The sequence below is a fragment of the Microcebus murinus genome, chromosome 27 (genome assembly GCF_040939455.1).
Source record: "Microcebus murinus isolate Inina chromosome 27, M.murinus_Inina_mat1.0, whole genome shotgun sequence".
Taxonomy (NCBI): domain Eukaryota; kingdom Metazoa; phylum Chordata; class Mammalia; order Primates; family Cheirogaleidae; genus Microcebus; species Microcebus murinus.
The window spans coordinates 851,665-869,481 of record NC_134130.1 but is presented as its reverse complement, the minus strand read 5'-3'; the positions used below and the strand labels follow the sequence as shown (position 1 = coordinate 869,481).

At 49.2% G+C, this 17,817-nt stretch overlaps 1 protein-coding gene across 4 annotated transcripts; it reads right to left on the bottom strand.

Moving 5' to 3' along the window:
- Positions 1-6: 6 nt before the first annotated feature.
- ECSIT (ECSIT signaling integrator) lies at positions 7-14,795 on the bottom strand. 4 transcript variants are annotated; one of them, XM_075998348.1, is made up of 9 exons: positions 14,684-14,795; positions 14,340-14,478; positions 9,415-9,577; positions 7,068-7,485; positions 6,361-6,584; positions 1,454-1,511; positions 1,163-1,311; positions 939-1,044; positions 7-392 (listed from the first exon to the last, which is right to left on the bottom strand). In XM_075998348.1, exons 3-9 carry the CDS (start codon positions 9,556-9,558, stop codon positions 178-180), a joined length of 1,314 nt encoding a protein of 437 aa, XP_075854463.1. In that variant the 5' UTR covers positions 9,559-9,577; positions 14,340-14,478; positions 14,684-14,795; the 3' UTR covers positions 7-177. The 4 variants fall into 4 exon arrangements, with proteins under 4 accessions (XP_075854463.1, XP_012646022.2, XP_012646025.2 ...); XM_012790568.3 differs by having other exon boundaries at positions 7-428; positions 14,684-14,794; XM_012790571.3 differs by having other exon boundaries at positions 7-428; positions 9,415-9,533; positions 14,684-14,794.
- Positions 14,796-17,817: the final 3,022 nt, after the last annotated feature.

The following is a 17,817-nucleotide window of genomic DNA, read 5'->3' as shown; positions in this document are numbered from 1 at the left end:
TGTAAATCCTGGGGGCTCTCGCCTGCCCGTTGCTGGCAGCCTGAGATGCTGGGGAGGCGATGCAGCCCCACCAAGCAGGGCAACTTTTATTGCTGTACACTCAAAGGCCATGTCATGCTTTCACACCAGTCCACATCCTCCTCGGGCCACAGTCTGTGCCCACCAGCCCGCTCATACTCAACTCTGGCCCTGCTGCTGTTGCTGCAGAGTGTCTTCTTCCTCCTGGCCCTCGGGCGGTGGTGGCCTGGCCGGCTCCTCCAGCCCAGGGGACGGCGTCAGGAGCTCCCCAGTGGACCCGGCCAGGCGGAAGACCACGGGAATTTGGGCCAGGGCTGGGTTGGTTTCCTGCAGGCCCTGGATCCACTTGGCCAGTGTTGCTTGGTCGTGGGCACCTGCCATGCAGATGGCGAAGATAGGGCCTTCCTCCACTGTCGGGAGAGATGGGCTCTCAAGGTTTGCACGGGGAGGGGCACAGCCCTTTGAACCTTTTAAGTCCCTTGAGCTCCTTTTCACTTTCTTGTGCCTCTGGACCTTTGCACAAGCTAGCCCCTCTGCCTAGGCTGCCCATTCCATACTTCACCTGGGTGATGCCTCCTGGCTCTTCCAGATTCTGCCAAGAAGCCTTTCTGTCCCTGCTTCTGGAGGCTGGGTGGCATGCACCTCCCCAAAATGTAACTTGCCTGTTCCCCCACTGACCCAAGGGACTGAGTCTGTCCTGGTTACACCCAGTAGCCAGCACAGAGGTGCTCCACAAATGTGTGACCAAGGGCTGACAGGTCTGGGCGGTCTCAGGCCTGGAGCCCCTGGGAAACGTGATGCATGCAAGTGTGTGTGTGTGTGTGGGGGGTGTAATTGGACTCTTGAGCCCCATCCCTTGACCCCAGAGGCTACCCCTCATCCTGGGTGCTGTCTGGAGTCCTGCTGGTCCATGTTTTTACCTTCATCAATGTCAAATTCATAGTCATCCCAGGCGCTCCTCGAATACTCCAGGTCTAGCTGCATTGGGTAGTAGAGGTTCCACTCCTCCGGAATCTCTTCCACTTCCTACTCCAAGGAGGGGAGTGCAGGCAGGGTCAGGCCCAGGACCTGGGTACCACCCTCCCCAGCCTCTCTCATGAGGCCTAGGGCAATGCCAGCCCACCCCCATGCTGTGGGCCCTCACCTGCTCCTCGGGAGGCAGCAAGTCAGCTCTGAGGATGTGGTAATACACACACTTGTTGCGGAGCCACAGGGAGAAGGGGCCCTCGACGAAGACCGGCCGGGATGGGTTGTGGCGGGCCAGGGCAGCCTGCTGATCGGGACTCTGGATTCCTGGCGTGGAAAAAGGCATGCCCTGGTGCCCTGGTGAGGGGCTCTGCCCAAAGGCCCAGGGAGCCCCCAAGCAGGTCCAGTGGGAACCTCGAAGGGCCTGGGTCGGATCAAAGGCCTGGCTTCCCCTTGCCTGGGGCCTTACCTACGATGTGGGGCTGGGTGGGATCCAATGCACCTGTCCAGTCTTTGGACAAAGGCATCTGCAAGGAAGAGCAGGGGTGGAAGCTTGTGACCCTAGCCCAAACAAAGGAACCAGGAAAGAGAAATGGCAAGGGAGATCTCAGTGAATTAAGGACACCTCCACTGGCGTCCTGTTACATGTCACTCAAATCTTTCTTTTCTTCCCTTATATCCCATTTGGCAATAGCCACCAACATTTAAGATGGGAACACAGCTAGGGAACCCTGGAGCCAAGCCCACCTGCCTTAAAATCACACAATCCTGGCTCTGTCACAAGCTGCATGAGCTCGGCCAAGTCACTGTACCTCAGTTTCCCCAACTGCAAAATGAGGATGATAACAATACCTCAGATGGTTCTAAAAATGCTTAGAGCAGTGCCTGGCACATAATAAGTGCTCAATACTTGTGAATTAAAAAAAGAAAAGTAATTCCACATACACAGACTATCCCAGGAAAATGACACAATATGCAAATGATGGCTTTTATCTCTGTGGAGGACAGGGTGGAAGGAATACTTTTGTGCATCTTTTAAAATTTGACATCATGCTGTAATCCTAGCACTCTGGGAGGCCGAGGCGGGCGGATTGCTCAAGGTCAGGAGTTCGAGACCAGCCTGAGCAAGAGCGAGACCCTGTCTCTACTATAAATAGAAAGAAATTAATTGGCTAACTAATATATATAGAAAAAATCAGCCGGGCATGGTGGTGCATGCCTGTAGTCCCAGCTACTCGGGAGGCTGAGGCAGAAGGATCGCTTGAGCCCAGGAGTTTGAGGTTGCTGTGAGCTAGGCTGATGCCACGGTACTCACTCTAGCCTGGGCAACAAAGCGAGACTCTGTCTTAAAAAAAAAAAAAAAAATTGACATCATGGAGGCTGGTCATGAGTGGCTCACACCTATAATCCTAGAACTTTAGTGGGAGGATCGCTTGAGGCCAGGAGTTTGAGGCCATCCTGAGCAACACAGTGAGACCCCTTCTCTACAAAAAAAATTTTTTTAAAAAATTAGGCAGGCGTGTTGGCGTGCACCTGTGGTCCCAGCTACTCGGGATGCTGAGGTGAGAGGATCGCTTGAGCCCAGAAGTTCAAGGCTGCAATAAGCTATGATTGCACCACTACACTTTAGCCTGGGTGACAGAGGAAGACCTTGTCTTTAAAAAATAAAATAAATAGCCGGGCGCGGTGGCTCACGCCTGTAATCCTAGCACTCTGGGAAGCCGGGGCGGGCGGATTGCTCGAGGTCAGGAGTTTGAAACCAGCCTGAGCAAGAGCGAGACCCCGTCTCTACTATAAATAGAAAGAAATTAATTGACCAACTAATATATATAGAAAAACTTAGCCGGGCATGGTGGCGCATGCCTATAGTCCCAGCTACTCGGGAGGCTGAGGCAGCAGGATTGCTTGAGCCCAGGAGTTTGAGGTTGCTGTGAGCTAGGCTGACACCTCGACACTCACTCTAGCAACAAAAGGAGACTCTGTCTCAAAAAAATAAAATAAAAATAAATAAATAAATTTTATACCCTAAACATGATTCAAAAAATGAAATACGTATTACAGAACACGTTCTTACAAGGAAAAATAAGAAAAAAAAAAATGAAATACAGTTGAATTTTTTACAAAATGCACAGTCTTTGACCAAAACATTGCGCAGTGGACAACTGTTGGAACACATATTGTACATCTTTTCAAGTTAAAAGAATTGAGATGGATCAATGTTATAAGCCATATTAAGTCAAAACTGCAAACAGCAAGGTGTAGAACATGTATGTACAGCCCTGCCATTGTACACTGCAGAAACAGTTGTAAAATCTATGTTTTAGGCCTGGACTCTTTTATTGGACAATTAGTATATTTATACTGATTTTTCATTTCAAATATAACACTATGGAGTTCTTTTTTTGGGGGGTCAGGGTCCTGCTCTGTTGCCCAGACTGAAGTGCAATAGTGCAATCATAGCTGATTGTAATCTCAAACTGCTTGGCTCAAGTGATCCTCCTGCCTCGACCTCCCAAAGTTGCTGGGATTATAGGCATGAGCCATGTGTCCAGCCTACATTCCAGCTTTGGCTTCCCTCCCTTCTTACTCCTCAGGCAGCTTCCTGTACACACTGGGCTTCACTGTTTCACCTGCTTCATTTTTCCCGGCTCCTGGGACTCTACAACATGGAGCTGCCACAGTCTAGAAGGACAATTCCATCTTGATGGCTACGGATTGTTTCCATTGTAAATCCAGATAGTCTAAGTGGTCACTTTATCATGTTTTAACCTTTCTGTATATATTTTGTATAATGAGATGACGGAAAGAATATTTAAATATGAAGGCTATAGGCCAGGCGTGGTGGCTCACGCCTGTCATCCTAGCACTCTGGGAGGCCAAGGCGGGCGGATCACTCAAGGTCAGGAGTTCGAAACTAGCCTGAGCAAGAGTGAGACCCCATCTCTACTAAAAATAGAAAGAAATTAATTGGCCAACTAAAAATACATAGAAAAAATTAGCTGGGCATGGTGGCACATGCCTGTAGTCCCAGCTACTTGAGAGGCTGAGGCAGAAGGATTGCTTGAGCCCAGGAGTTTGAGGTTGCTGTGAGCTAGGCTGATGCCACGGCACTGCAGCTAGGGCAACATAGTGAGACTCTGCCTCAAAAAAAAAAAAAAAGACTATATATGCAAAAAAAAAACAAAAAAACAAAGGATATATATCTGCTTGCAAATGCAAAGAACCTCTCTGGAAGGAGACATGTAAACAGTTCCCTCTGGGGGAAGGAGACTGGGGGCCCAAGGGCCAGGGCAAGAGGAAGACTCTTAACTGTGCGATATTATGTATTGTTTGTTTTCTGAGACAGGTTCTTGATCTGTTGCTTGGGTTGGAGTGCAGCAGAGCTCACTGCAGCTTCCGATTCCTGGGCTCAAGTGATCCTTCTGCCTCAGCCTCCCAAGTAGCTGGGACTACAGGCGAGCATCACCATGCCTGGCTATTTTTTTTTTTTTGGTAGAGACAGGGTCTAGCTATGTTGCCCAGGCTGGTCTTGAACTTCTGGGCTCATGTAATCCTCCCACTTCAGCCTGCCAAAGTGCTAAGATTATAGGCATGAGCCAGTGTGCCCGGCCCTGTTTGGCTTTCTTATGCATCACTTTTCAAAATGAAGAAATGAATGAAAAACTACCCTTCCCCTGTACTCTGCTCTTGCTCTCTAAGCCAAGTCTCTGGCCTCTCTCACCAGGACCCCTCAGTCACCTCCTGTCCCCTTCCAACAGCATCCACACGGCCACCAGAGGGCGCTTTTGCAATTGCTGATCATTCCAGAAGCAAGGCTCCAACCCCATCCCTCTTGAAACCTCTGCATGGCTGTCTCCACCAACCAACAGGTTCAAGACCAAGCTCTTTAACCCCACGTTCCCCACACCCTTCCTGCTTCCTGCTCCCTCTGGGCTGCCATAGCGTCCGGGGCTTCTCCATCTCGGAACCATGGCTCCGAAGGAAACTTATCTGGGGCCAGCCTCCAGGACCAGATGACAAGAGCTGTGAAGGGCTTGATTTGGATCCCCCATGTGGCATGGCATGAGTAGGGGCCCCCAGGACACTGTGGCCGGGGGTACTGTACCACTCAGTCATTCAACAAACCACTGCTGAGAATCCACTTGTGCTGGGCCTTGGGAGACATGGGGGAAACTGAGTCACAGTGAATTTAAAGAACCAACTCAGCATGGTGAAGCAGTGGTACCCCAGCCAGAGTGGTTAGGAGGGACATCCTGAGGAAGGAACAGTGGAGCTGAGACCTGAAGAACACCAAGTGTCTGGGGAAGAATATTCCTGGCAAGGGGACAGCTAGCACAAAGGCCTGCGGTGGGAACTGGTATAGAACACTCAAGAAACAAAAAGGAGCCGGGCGCGGTGGCTCACGCCTGTAATCCTAGCACTCTGGGAGGCTGAGGCGGGCGGATTGCTCGAGGTCAGGAGTTCGAAACCAGCCAGAGCAAGAGCAAGACCCCGTCTCTACTATAAATAGAAAGAAATTAATTGGCCAACTAATATATATATAAAATTAGCCGGGCATGGTGGCGCATGCCTGTAGTCCCAGCTACTCGGGAGGCTGAGGCAGGAGGATTGCTTGAGCCCAGGAGTTTGAGGTTGCTGTGAGTTAGGCTGATGCCATGGCACTCACTCTAGCCTGGTCAACAAGCAAGACTCTGTCTCAAAAAAAAAAAAAAAAAAAGAAACAAAAAGGGACTGGGCACAGTGGCTTGTGCCTGTAATCCTAGCACTCTGGGAGGCCAGGGAGGGAGGATTGCTTGAGGCCTGGAATTCAAGACCAGCCTGGGCAACACAGCGAGACCCCATCTCTACAAAAAATAGAAAAATTAGCCAGGCATGGTGGTGTGTACCTGTGGTCCCAGCGACTCAGGAGGCTGAGGCGGGAGAATCGCTTGAGCCCAGGAGCTGGAAATTGCAGTGAGCTATCATGACAGCACTGCATTCTAGCTGGGGTGACAGACAGGGTGAGACCTTGTCTCAAAAAGAAAAAAAGAAAAGAAACAAAAAGGAAGGCAGATGCCTAGAATGTAGCGAATGTTGGGAGAGGGATGGAAGCAGAGCCCAGAGGTTGCTATGGTCTGAGTATGTCGCCTTGCTCTTGGACTTCCCAGCCTCTGGAACTGCAAGCGATAAATTACTCGTTCTGTGGCATTTTGCTATAGCAGCGCGAACAGGGTAACCCAGAGGTACAGCTGTACTAAGCAACATGGCCATGGGAACTTTAAACAGGACTCAACCAGGGAATCAGGGCTTGTTCTACCACGATCACTCCGGGTGCATGAGGGGAACCCAGGGCAGGGATGGTGGGGCTGGGCAGGGGGCGTGGACAGGAGTGGGTACCTGGTAGACGGTGACCTTGGCGTTCATGTTGGGCTCCATGCGCCGCAGGCCCAACTTGGCCAGGTCCACAGGGTCCTGGGGCAGGTCCCGGGGCACGGGGAAGGGGTTGATGTTCTTGAAGCGGGGTAGCCACAGCTTCATGCGCAAGAACTTGAGCATGGGGTAGCTTTTGCGTCCAAATATCTGAATCAGCAGGAACTCGGTCTCCTTGTCGGGTATCACCCCTGTGCCAGCAGATGCAAGAAGAGCCTCAGGGAGGGACAGAAGAGAGGGAGGGAAGAGGGCAGACGGACAAAACTGAACTCAGGGAATTGATCACAGAGAAGGAAAAAGAATCAGACGGAATTAGAAAGGAAATATCAGAGAAAGGCAAGAAAGAGATGAGAGACGGAAAGACAGGTTGAGAGGCCGGGTAGGGTGGCTCACGCCTGTAATCCCAGCACTTTGGGAGGCCAAGGCGGGAGGATCGCTTGAGGCCAGGAGTTGAGACCAGCCTGGGCAACATAGTGAGATCCCATCTCTAAAAATAAGATAAAAATAACTAATTTTTTTTTAAAAAAAGAGAGATTGAGAGAGAAAGGGAGGAGAACAAGACAGACAGACGGAGACCAAAGCCACAGAGGAAGGAGGGGCCACAGACCCAGGAGGGGGTCCGCCGGCTGTCGGGGCAGCCCACCCCCTGCCCCAGGCCGGCCTGCTGGCCGCACCGTTGTTCTCCATCTGCTCGAGAACGGCAATCCCGCACTCCTGCTGCCGTGGGTAGTGGACGAAGATGTGCTGGAAGATGTTGCGAGGCCGGAAGACCTCCTTGGGGAAGACGTCCAGCAGCAGGTTGTACACGGCCAGGTCGCGCTCCACGCCGAACTCCCGCATCTTGCGCAGGGCCAGGTAGATGAAGTCCACGTGGCCCCGCTTGTGCACGTTGTGCTCCCCGAAGTTCTTCAGGCTCCGCAGGAAGCTCGCCTTGTCCCGCTCCATACCTGGTGCCTGCTTAAACAGGTCCTCGTAGGGCGACAGGGCCTTGACAGGCTTCCGCTGGGGCTTAGGTGGGACCGGAACTATTGACGATTCGGAGTTGTGGGCGGTGGCGCTGCAGTGGAGGCCCCGAGGGGTCTGGGGAGGTACCTGGGGACAGAAGACCACTGCTGGAATCTGGCACCTCCCAGTGTCCCTGGGAGGCTGCTGGGCTGGCTCTGTCCAGGTAGAGGAGCCCGTTGCATTCCTGAAGGCCTGCAAGGAACTACGGAACTGTGGTCACAAAACCAAGATTTGACAGCGTCACAAACTGTGACAAAACACAGTGCTAGGTAGCCACTGGGTGTAGTGGCTGGCACCTGTTGTCCTAGCTACTCAGGAGGCTGATGCAGGAAGATTCCTTGAGGCCAGTTCAAGGCTGCAGTGAGCTATGATGGTGCCACTGCACTCCAGCCTGGGCGACAGAGTGAGACTCAGTATGTTGGCAAGGCTGGTCTCACTTGAACTCCTGGGCTCAAACGATCCTCCCACCTCAGCCTCTCCAGTTGCTGGGATTACAGGCGTGAGCCACCGCACCCGGCCCCAGATTTCTTCTTTCTTTTTTTCTTTTGAGACAGAGTCTCACTCTGTTGCCTGGGCTAGAGTGCCATGGCATCAGCCTGGCTCACAGCAACCTCAAACTCCTAGGCTCAAGCAATCCTTCTGCCTCAGCCTCCTGAGTAGCTGGGACTACAGGCATGTGCCACCATGCCTGGCTAATTTTTTAATGTTTTGTAGAGATGGGCTCTCGTTGTTGTTGCCCAGGTTGGTCTCGAACTCCTGGCCTCAAGTGATCCTCCCACCTTAGCCTCCCAAAGTGCTGGGATTACAGGCGTAAGTCACCACCCCTGGTTCATATTTGATTTAAATTGAATGTTTAAATTACAATGGTCATATATAAGCATCTATAAACATACAAAGCTAATAAGATCCAATATTTACTGAATAGTCTTCCTTTTCAGCCTCTGTTAACCACTTTATAAGTGTGAGGTTTGACAGCTGCTCTGACGGGGGGCATTGCTCTTAGTGTGCCCATTATACAGAGGAGAAAACCAAGGCCCAGAAAGATGAAGCGGGATGCAGGGTGCAACACAGCTGCAAGCAGCAGGGCTGAGATTGGAGTGAGTGTTCTCAATCCCTCTGCTCTGCTGCCCGTAACAGCCACCACATGTCTTGCTCGGATATTAAGTTTTTAAAAAAAGGTGGCCGAGCATGGTGGCCTGTAATCTCAGCACTCTGGGAGGCTAAGGTAGGAGGATCGCTTCAGCCCAGGAGTTTGAGAGCAGCCTGGGTGACTCCAAGATTCCAAGTCTAAAAAGCAAAAAAAAAAAAAAAAAATAGCAGGCATCATGACATGTGCCTATAGTCCCAGCTATTTGTGAAGCGCTCAAACAGGTGGATCGCTTGAGCCCACAAGTTTGAGGCTGCAGTAAGCTATGATAAGTCCACTGCACTCTAGCCTGGGTGACAGAGCGAGACCTTGTGTTAAAAAAAAAAAAAAGATGTTAATTTAAAGTGCAATTTTAGCAATTAATCCTACAGGTGGTATATTCAAAGGGCAAAAATCAGAAAGGAAGCCAGGGACTGCCCAAAGGATGAGAAACACCACGGCAAGAGATAACGTAAATGAAATGCATAGCCCAGCACCAGGCAGAGGAAGTGGTCAGAAAGGGAACTGTTAATATTACCATCACCATCACCGTTGTCATCTAAGGCTGTTGATCTGCCTGTGCCATTGGGTCCCTTTGGGTGTGGGAAGGAAGTTCAGTTTTCTGCCCCCACCTTTACAAGTAGATGCAGGAGCTACCCACAGTCAGCCCCCAAATCCACTGGGCTCGTACATCCTTATTTGCAAAGTGAAGCCCCTCACCACGTGGGCACTAGCACCTGTTAAAATCAATCAGGGACCGTCAATGGCCCTCAGCACAGACAGGCCAGCCAGACCCCCTGGAGCTGCCTTCCCAGGTGAATACTGAAATGGTTGGGAGCAAATCTCAGGCCTTCCTTCCCCCACCCGACTACTGTCCAGATGCTGGTTACCTGAGAGACGGGGGCTCCAGGGATTGTGGCCCCGCAGATGCCTCCCCAGCCCCTAGAGAGGCCTCTGGCCAGCAAGATGGCTCGGACCCAGCTCATGCCTCTGCTTGTCGGACAATCACCTGGCCAAGAGAGAAGACTCAGCATCAGCCTGGCACCTCACCTGCTAATAGAGACAAGATCGCAACATGGCAGAGGGCACATTGCAGATTGCATGGCAAACTTACCAGCTCCAATGGGTTCCTTATCCACAAGATAGGCAGTTATTATACAAGCAAAGGGTCTCTGTTCTGCTTGGCCAAACCTTTTACACTTCCAAAGAATTTGTTCCTGAAATGCACCCCGACCCCACCTTACTGAATCTTTTTTATTTTTTTCTGAAGAGATGGTGTCTCACTTTGTTGCCCAGGTTAGAGTGCAGTGGCATCATCATAGCTCACCACAGCCTCAATCTCCTGGGCTCAAGCAATCCTCCTACCTCAGCCTCCGGAGTAGCTGGGACTACAGACATACACCACCACATTCAGCCAATTTTTTAATTTTTTGTAGAGATGAGGTCTCACTATATTGCTCAGGCTGGTCTCAAACTCCTGGGCTCAAGCGATCCTCCCACCTCAGCCTCCCAAACTGCTGGGATTACAGGCATGAGCCACCATGCCTTGCTGGATCATATTTTTTATTTATTTATTTTTTTTGAGACAGAGTCTCACTCTGTCACCCAGGCTAGAGTGCTGTGGCATCAGCTCACAGAAACCTCAAATTCCTGGGCTCAAGCAATTCTTCTTCCTCAGCCTCCTGAATAGCTGGGACTACAGGCATGTGTTACCATGCCTGGCTAATTTTTTCTATATATGTCAGTTGGCCAATTAATTTTCCTTCTATTTTTAGTAGAGATGGGGTCTCACTCTTGCTCAGGTTGGTTTCGAACTCCTGACCTTGAGCAATCCACCTGCTCGGTCTCCCAGAGTGCTAGGATTACAGGCATGAGCCACTGTGCCTGGCCTGGGTCATTTTTTAAAACAGTTTTATTCATATACCATATAGTTCATTCCTTTAAAGTATAAAAATTTTAATGCTTTTTTAGTATATATGCAGAGTCATACAACCATTATTACAACCTAATTTTACAACATTTTTTTCACCCCCCAAAGAAACCCTGCACCCATTAGCAGTCAGTCTCAATTTGCTCTTGCTCCCAAACCCAGGCAACCACTAATCCACTGTCTCTATAGACTGGTTACTCCAGGCATTTCATATAAATGAAATCATGACAGGTGCTCTTTTTTGACTAGTTTCTTCCTCTTGACACATTTTCAAGGTTCATGTATGTTGTAGGATGTTATCAGAATTTCATTGCTTTTAATTGCCAAAAAAAAAAAAATTCCACTTTTTTTGGAATGGAATATAAACATGTTTTGTATGGCTATAACAATGTTTTATTTATCCATTCGTCAATTGATGGACATTTGGGGTTGTTTTCCAAATGTTTTTTGACTGTTATAACTACTGCTGCTATGAACATTCCTGCAGAAGTTTTTGTGTGGACATATGTTTATACTTCTCTTGGGTCTATACTTAGGAGTTGCATTGCTGGGACATATGGCAGCTATGTTTAACATTTTGAGGAAGTGCCAGACTATTTTCCACGGTGGCTGCACCATTTTACATTCCCACCAGCAATGTACAGTTGGCCCTTGAACAGGTTTGAATGGCACAGATACACGTACAGGTAGATTTTTTTCAATAAATGTTAAACACTGACTGTACCTGCATCCCCTTTCACTTCCTCCACTTCTGTCTCTGCCACCAGAGACAGCAAGACCAACCCCTCCTTTTCCTCCTCAGCCTAGTTGATGTGCAGATGAGGATGATGATCTTTATGATAATCCATTTCCACTTAAATAGTAAATGTAGGCTGGGTGTGGTGGCTCATGCCTGTGATCCCAGCACTTTGGGAGGCTGCGGTGGAAAGATTGCTTGAGCTCAGAAGTTCAAGACCAGCCTGAGCAAGAGCAAGACCCTAACTCTACTAAAAATAGAAAAAATTAGCCAAGCATGGTGGCGTGTGCCTGTAGTCCCAGCTACTTGGGAGGCTGAGGCAGGAGGATTGCTTGAACCCAGGAGTTGGAGGCTGCAGTGAGCTACAATGACACCACTGCACTCTACCCAGTGTGCCAGAGTGAGACTGTTTCAAACAAATAGTATATATATCTCCTCATCCTTGTGATTTTCTTAATAACATTTTCTTTCCTTTAGTGTACTTTGTTGTAAGAATATAGTGTGTAATACAGATAACATACAAAACATGTGTTAATCAACTGTTTATGTTAAGTAAAATTTCCAGTCAATTATAGGCTATTAGTAGCTAAGTTTTTGGGGAGTCAAGTTATATGCAGATTTTTTTTACTACAGGGGGGTCAACTAATTCCCAAGTTGTTCAGGGGCCAACTATATATGGGTTCCAATTTCTCTACATCCTCAGCAACACTTGTGTTGTCTTTCTGATTAAACATCCTACTGGGTGTGGAGCATTGATTCATGTGATTATTGGCCATTGTAGATCATCTTCTGAGAAACATCTATTTAGATCCTTTGTCCATTTTAAAATTGGGTAGTTTATCTTTTTATTATTGAGTTGTAAGTGTTCTTCATATATGTTCTGGATAGCTACTATACCCTTATGATTTAAAAATATTTTCTCCCATTCCATGGGTTGTCATTTCACTTTTGTGCTGTTATTATTAGCAGCACACGATTTTAAATTTTGAAGTCCAATTTATCTTTCATTTGTAGCTGCGCTTTTGGTGTTAAAGCTAAACAATAACTGCCTACTCCAAGGTCATAAGATTTTATTTATTTTTTTTCTATTTTTTTAAAATTTTTGAGACAGAGCTCACTCTGGTGCCTGGGCTAGAGTGCCATGGCATCAGCCTAGCTCACAGCAACCTCAAACTCCTGGGCTCAAGCAATCCTGCTGCCTCAGCCTCCCGAGTAGCTGGGACTACCTGCATGTGCCACCATGCCCAACTAATCTTTTCTATATATATTTTTAGTTTGCCAATTAATTTATTTCTATTTTTAGTAGAGACAGGGTCTCGCTGTTGGTCAGGCTGGTTTTGAACTCCTGACCTTGAGCGATCCTCCCGCCTTGGCCTCCCAGAATGCTAGGATTACAGGCATGAGCCACCGTGCCCGGCCTGTAGATCAATTATTCATATCTTAATAATATTATCTTCTAATCCACGAACATGGGATTTCACTATTTATTTAGGTCTTCTTTAATTTCCCTCAATAATGTTTTGTAATTTTCAGTATGTAAGTCTTTTACTTTTTTTGGGGGGGAAGGGACAGGTCTTGCTCTGTCACCCAGGCTGGAGTGCAGTGGCCCAATCATAGCTCACTGTAAGCTCCAACTCTGGGCTCAAATGATCCTCCTGCCTTAGCCTCCTGAGCTGGGAACTACAAGTACATGCTACCATGCCCAGCTAATTTTTAAAAATTTTTTGTAGAGATGAGGTCTCACTATGTTGCCTAGGCTGATTTCAAACTCCTGGGCTCAAACAATCCTCCTGCCTCGGCCTCCCAAAGTGCTGGGATTATAGGCATGAATCACCATGCCCGGCCTAGAATCTGCATTTTAACAAGAGTCCCTGGTGTCTCCTATGTATGTTAAAGTCTGAGAAGTGACAATCTCCTATGTGCTGGTGGATCCTCAGCGTTCATCTCCAGCCCTGAGCCACAGCCTCCACACCTAACTGCCATTTTGGCATATACCCAGCCATGTCAAACTTAATTTGCTCCGCATTGATATTCCTGCTTAAACTGTTCTATTCTATCCTAGCCAACAGCACCACCATTACTAGTCATTTGGGCCATAATCCTAGAAGTCACTTCTGAGTGCACTGTGTCCCTCACTTTCTCACTCAATCCATCAACTAGTCTTGGTGACCACTTCCAATGTCTTCCCAAATGCACCCCTTTCTCTCCATCTGCAGGCCACCAGCCGAATCTATGACCTATTTCCTGGATACTTACCCAGCCTCCCACTTCTGTCTTTCCTGCTTCCTGTCAGTTCTCTCCACCATGGCCAGAGGGAGATTTTAAAGATGTAAATTAAAGTCAGTGTTATCACACTTAAAATCAGACAGGGTTTACCCTTCTAAATTCAAGTCCTACCACTGGCAGCTCCAGTGACACTGTCTCTGAAAGAAGCCAAGTTTAGGACAGGCGTGGTGGCTCATGCCTGTAATCCTAGCACTCTGGGAGGCCGAGGCAGGAGGATCGCTCAAGGTTAAGAGTTCGAAACCAGCCTGAGCAAGAGCGAGACCCCGTCTCTACTATAAATAGAAAGAAATTAATTAGCCGACTAAAATATATAAAGAAAAAATTAGCTGGGCATGGTGGCACATGCTTGTAGTCCCAGCTACTCAGGAGGCTGAGGCAGGAGGATTGCTTGAGCCCAGGAGATTGAGGTTGCTGGTGCCAGGGCAACAGAGTGAGATTCTGTCTCAAAAAAAAAAAAGAAGCCAAGTTTAGTTCAGTCTCAGAGCCTCTGCATTTGCTTTTCCTTCTGTCTTCCTCCAGATCTGCCCATGGCTGTCTGTTGTCATACAGGTTTCTATTCAAATGAGAGGTCTTCTCTGACCACTTCTCCTTCCGCTGCATCCTAAAAGCCCTCATCATCCACATTAATACATATTTTGTAACTATCGGTATCTGAAATCACCTGTTTCGCTTATTTCTAACTTGTTCAATGTCTGGCCTCCCAGGAGATAGGGGATTTTGTCTATCTTTCTCTTTGTTGTGTCTCTAGCACCCGAGACGGTGCCTGGTATATGGCAGGTGCCCAAGTATCCATTTAATGGCAATATGCGCTAAATTGCTATAAAATATCTATAAATCTGAACCCCGAGGCAGGGTGTACGTACACGAACTCTGAGGCTGGCTGCCAGGATTCTGGTTCCCTTGGGAGAAACAAGCAGACGCGGGTTCCAATTCCCGCTTCGCTGCCGACTTGCGGCGTGACCTCTGCCGAGGGTCTTAACCTCTCTGAGTCAGTTGTCTCCTCTGCAAAATGGGAGACCAAGGCCGTGAGGCAGCGGGCACTAGGCGGGCGGCCTTCACCAGCACGTCCTCGCCTCCACCACAAAAGGTCATGGCGCCCTGGCCCTGCAGCGCGGTCCCTCTGGGGCCGCCTTCTCGCGCCGCCTTGCCCGGAATGGGACACCCCGGGGACCAGCAGTTCGCGTTCGCCTTCGCTCGCGCGACCTACCTACTCACGCGGCCAGCCGCGGACTTCAGGCCGGCTATGTCTTGCCGCTGGGCGCCGCCATGTTGGCCCAGAGAGCGTCCGGGTCACGGGCCGCCAGGGAGACAGCAAATCAGGAAAGCCGTTGTCAATTTGTCCCGCCCACAAAAGGAGGAGCACCAATAGGAAGCCGGAATGACTTGATCCCGCCTCATAACGAGCCAGGCCCCGCCCCTACCGTGGCAAGCCGCACTCCGGACTAGGGAACCCTTGGAGTATGGCCCGGCAAGGAGCGACTGGGCCCTTCCCAGGCTGGGAGGTCAGAATTGGGAGACTTGTGAATCCAGCCGGAGCAAGAGTGAGACCCTGTTTCTACTAATAGAAATAGAAAATAGGCCGGGCGTGGTGGCTCACGCCTGTAATCCTAGCACTTTGGGAGGCCGAGGCAGGCGGATTGCTCAAGGTCAGGAGTTCGAAACCAGCCTGAGCGAGACCCCGTCTCTACCAAAAATAGAAATAAATTAATTGACCAACTAAAAATATATATACAAAAAATTAGCCGGGCATCGTGGCGCATGCCTGTAGTCCCAGCTACTCGGGAGGCTGAGGCAGAAGGATCGCTGAGCCCTGGAGATTGAGGTTGCTGTGAGCCAGGCTGACGCCACGGCACTCACTCTAGCCTGGGCAACAAAGTGAGACTCTGTCTCAAAAAAAAAAAAAAAAGAAAAAAGAAATAGAAAATAGAAAAATTAGCAGGCGTGGTGGTGTCTGTCTGTAGTCCCAGCTACTTGGGAGGCTGAGGCAGGAGGATCGCTTGAGCCCAGGAGTCTGAGGTTGCAGTGAGCTATGATGATGCTATTGCACTCTACCTGGGGTGGCAGAGCGAGACTCTGTCTCAAAAAAAAAAAATAGTAAACCCCTTTCTGCAGTCCTTCTGCCTGCATGGCGCAGTGAGCGGGCTTGGGGGATAAGGCATAGGCAACTACCCTTAGGATGCCTCAATGACTCTGCGCAGCCGCAGCACATCCGCCTCATCAGGACTCCTGTGATTGGCCGATCTGAAAGGACCTGTAGCCAATCAGCTGCCGGTCCAGAAGAGCTAGCGCATTCCCCCCTGGCGAGTTGACAGCCACGTGGATCGTAGCTGGGCGCGCTGCTGCCCTCTGCCGGGACCCCCAGCTAGGCGCAGGCGCAGTTCGCTCTGCTCTGCGGGGGCGTGGGTCAGGGCACCTGTGGGCGGCGGTGCGGTCGCCGACCTGGCCGCAGGCTTCGGAGCTCCCAGTGTCCCTCTCTTGAAGTAGCAATGGCTTTGTTTTCTTATTTATCCTTCCGGAAGTAGTCTGTTTAAATACACGTTTTACATATTTTATGTACTGTACTTGTTAACACAGAACACAATACGATGTGTCAGGCCCTGGTGCAGACTTTATAACATGCCATCCTGGAAAGAACCCATGAAAAATAGCAGCTTCACAGCGGGGGATCCTGGCAGACACCACCTTAAGCAAGGGACCAATGTTAATATCAGCAGTGATGAGTCATAGTGACATCATGAAGCCCCTGTGACACAGTGACATCAGAAGGGTCCATCATCACCTCTGTGGTATTCTTGCCAGTAATGCAAAAACCTCAATCTAATCAAGACAAACCAAATATAGAGACAGTCTATAAAATAACTGATCAGTGCGGGGCGCGGTGGCTCACGCCTGTAATCCTAGCTCTCTGGGAGGCCTAGGCGGGCGGATTGCTCGAGGTCAGGAGTTCGAAACCAGCCTGAGCAAGAGCGAGACCCCGTCTCTACTATAAATAGAAAGAAATTAATTGGCCAACTAATATATATAGAAAAAATTAGCCGGGCATGGTGGCACATGCCTGTAGTCCCAGCTACTTGGGAGGCTGAGGCAGGAGGATTGCTTGAGCCAGGAGTTTGAGGTTGCTGTGAGCTAGGCTGACGCCATGGCACTCACTCTAGCCTGGGCAACAAAGTGAGACTCTGTCTCAAAAAAAATAAATAAATAAATAAAAAAATAAAATAACTGATCAGTACTCTTCAAAATTGTCAAGGTCGTGAAAGACTGAGAAACTGACACAGACTGTAGGAGTCTAAGGAGAGATGACAATTAAATGCAATGAGGGGCCTGACGCGGTGGCTTGCGCCTGTAATCCTAGCACTCTGGCACAGCAGGATACACCAAGGCATGCCTCAAACCCACAGAATATGGATCTAGAGCCCCCACTCTTACTCTTAACCACAGCACCATGGTTACCTCAAAGTGCTGCATATTCTGACTGCATCTTTGTCTATTTCCCTTGTCCCCCGTTGATGGATGACTTGTTATGACAAGGCCACTGCAATAAATGTTCTTGCACATATGTCATTCTTCACACCTACACTTGTACTTCTTAGGAATATTCCAGAAAAGAGGATATGCTGGTTCAGAAGGTAAGGACATTTCTCATTTGGAAAACCATCAACAGATCGCCCACACCCATCAACAATGTTCCCACAGCCTCCCCTGCATCGTGTGTTACTGAGCATTCTGAGTTTTTGCCAATCTGATACTCACCTGTCTGCTTTATTTAAAAAGCTTTCTTGTTCATCCAGATGTTTTTCCTACAGAGCATCTCCTTGCAAAGCTCAAGGCTAGACAAGGGAATGGGAAGCTCCTATAGAATAGTCTGGAATAGCCACAGCCTGTAACCCAACCCCCTCACCCCCTCCTCTAATTGTTCGTCCAGCGAGGGGAGAAAGGGAAACTTAAAGGGGACCCCCACCTCAACCATCCATCAGAAGATGCAGGGAAATCATGTCCTTCCCTTGGGTGTGGTTAAGCAGCAACATTTTAGACACATGCGTGTTTGAGTCCCAGCTCAACTGCTTTAACTGCACTTATACAATGAGCAGTTTTTGAGTGCCTGTTGCATGCAGGCACTGTTTTGGGCACTGGGGATAGGAAGGTGAACAGGCAAATCCCTGCCCCCCATGGAGTTTCTGTTCTCACAGGATGAGACAGATCATAAGCAAATGCGTATGTAAGATGTCAGCAGATGATAAAAACAAAACAGGCCAGGTGTGGTGGCTCACACCTGTAATCCTAGCACTCTGGGAGGCTGAGGTGGGAGGATTGCTCAAGGTCAGGAGTTCAAAACCACCCTGA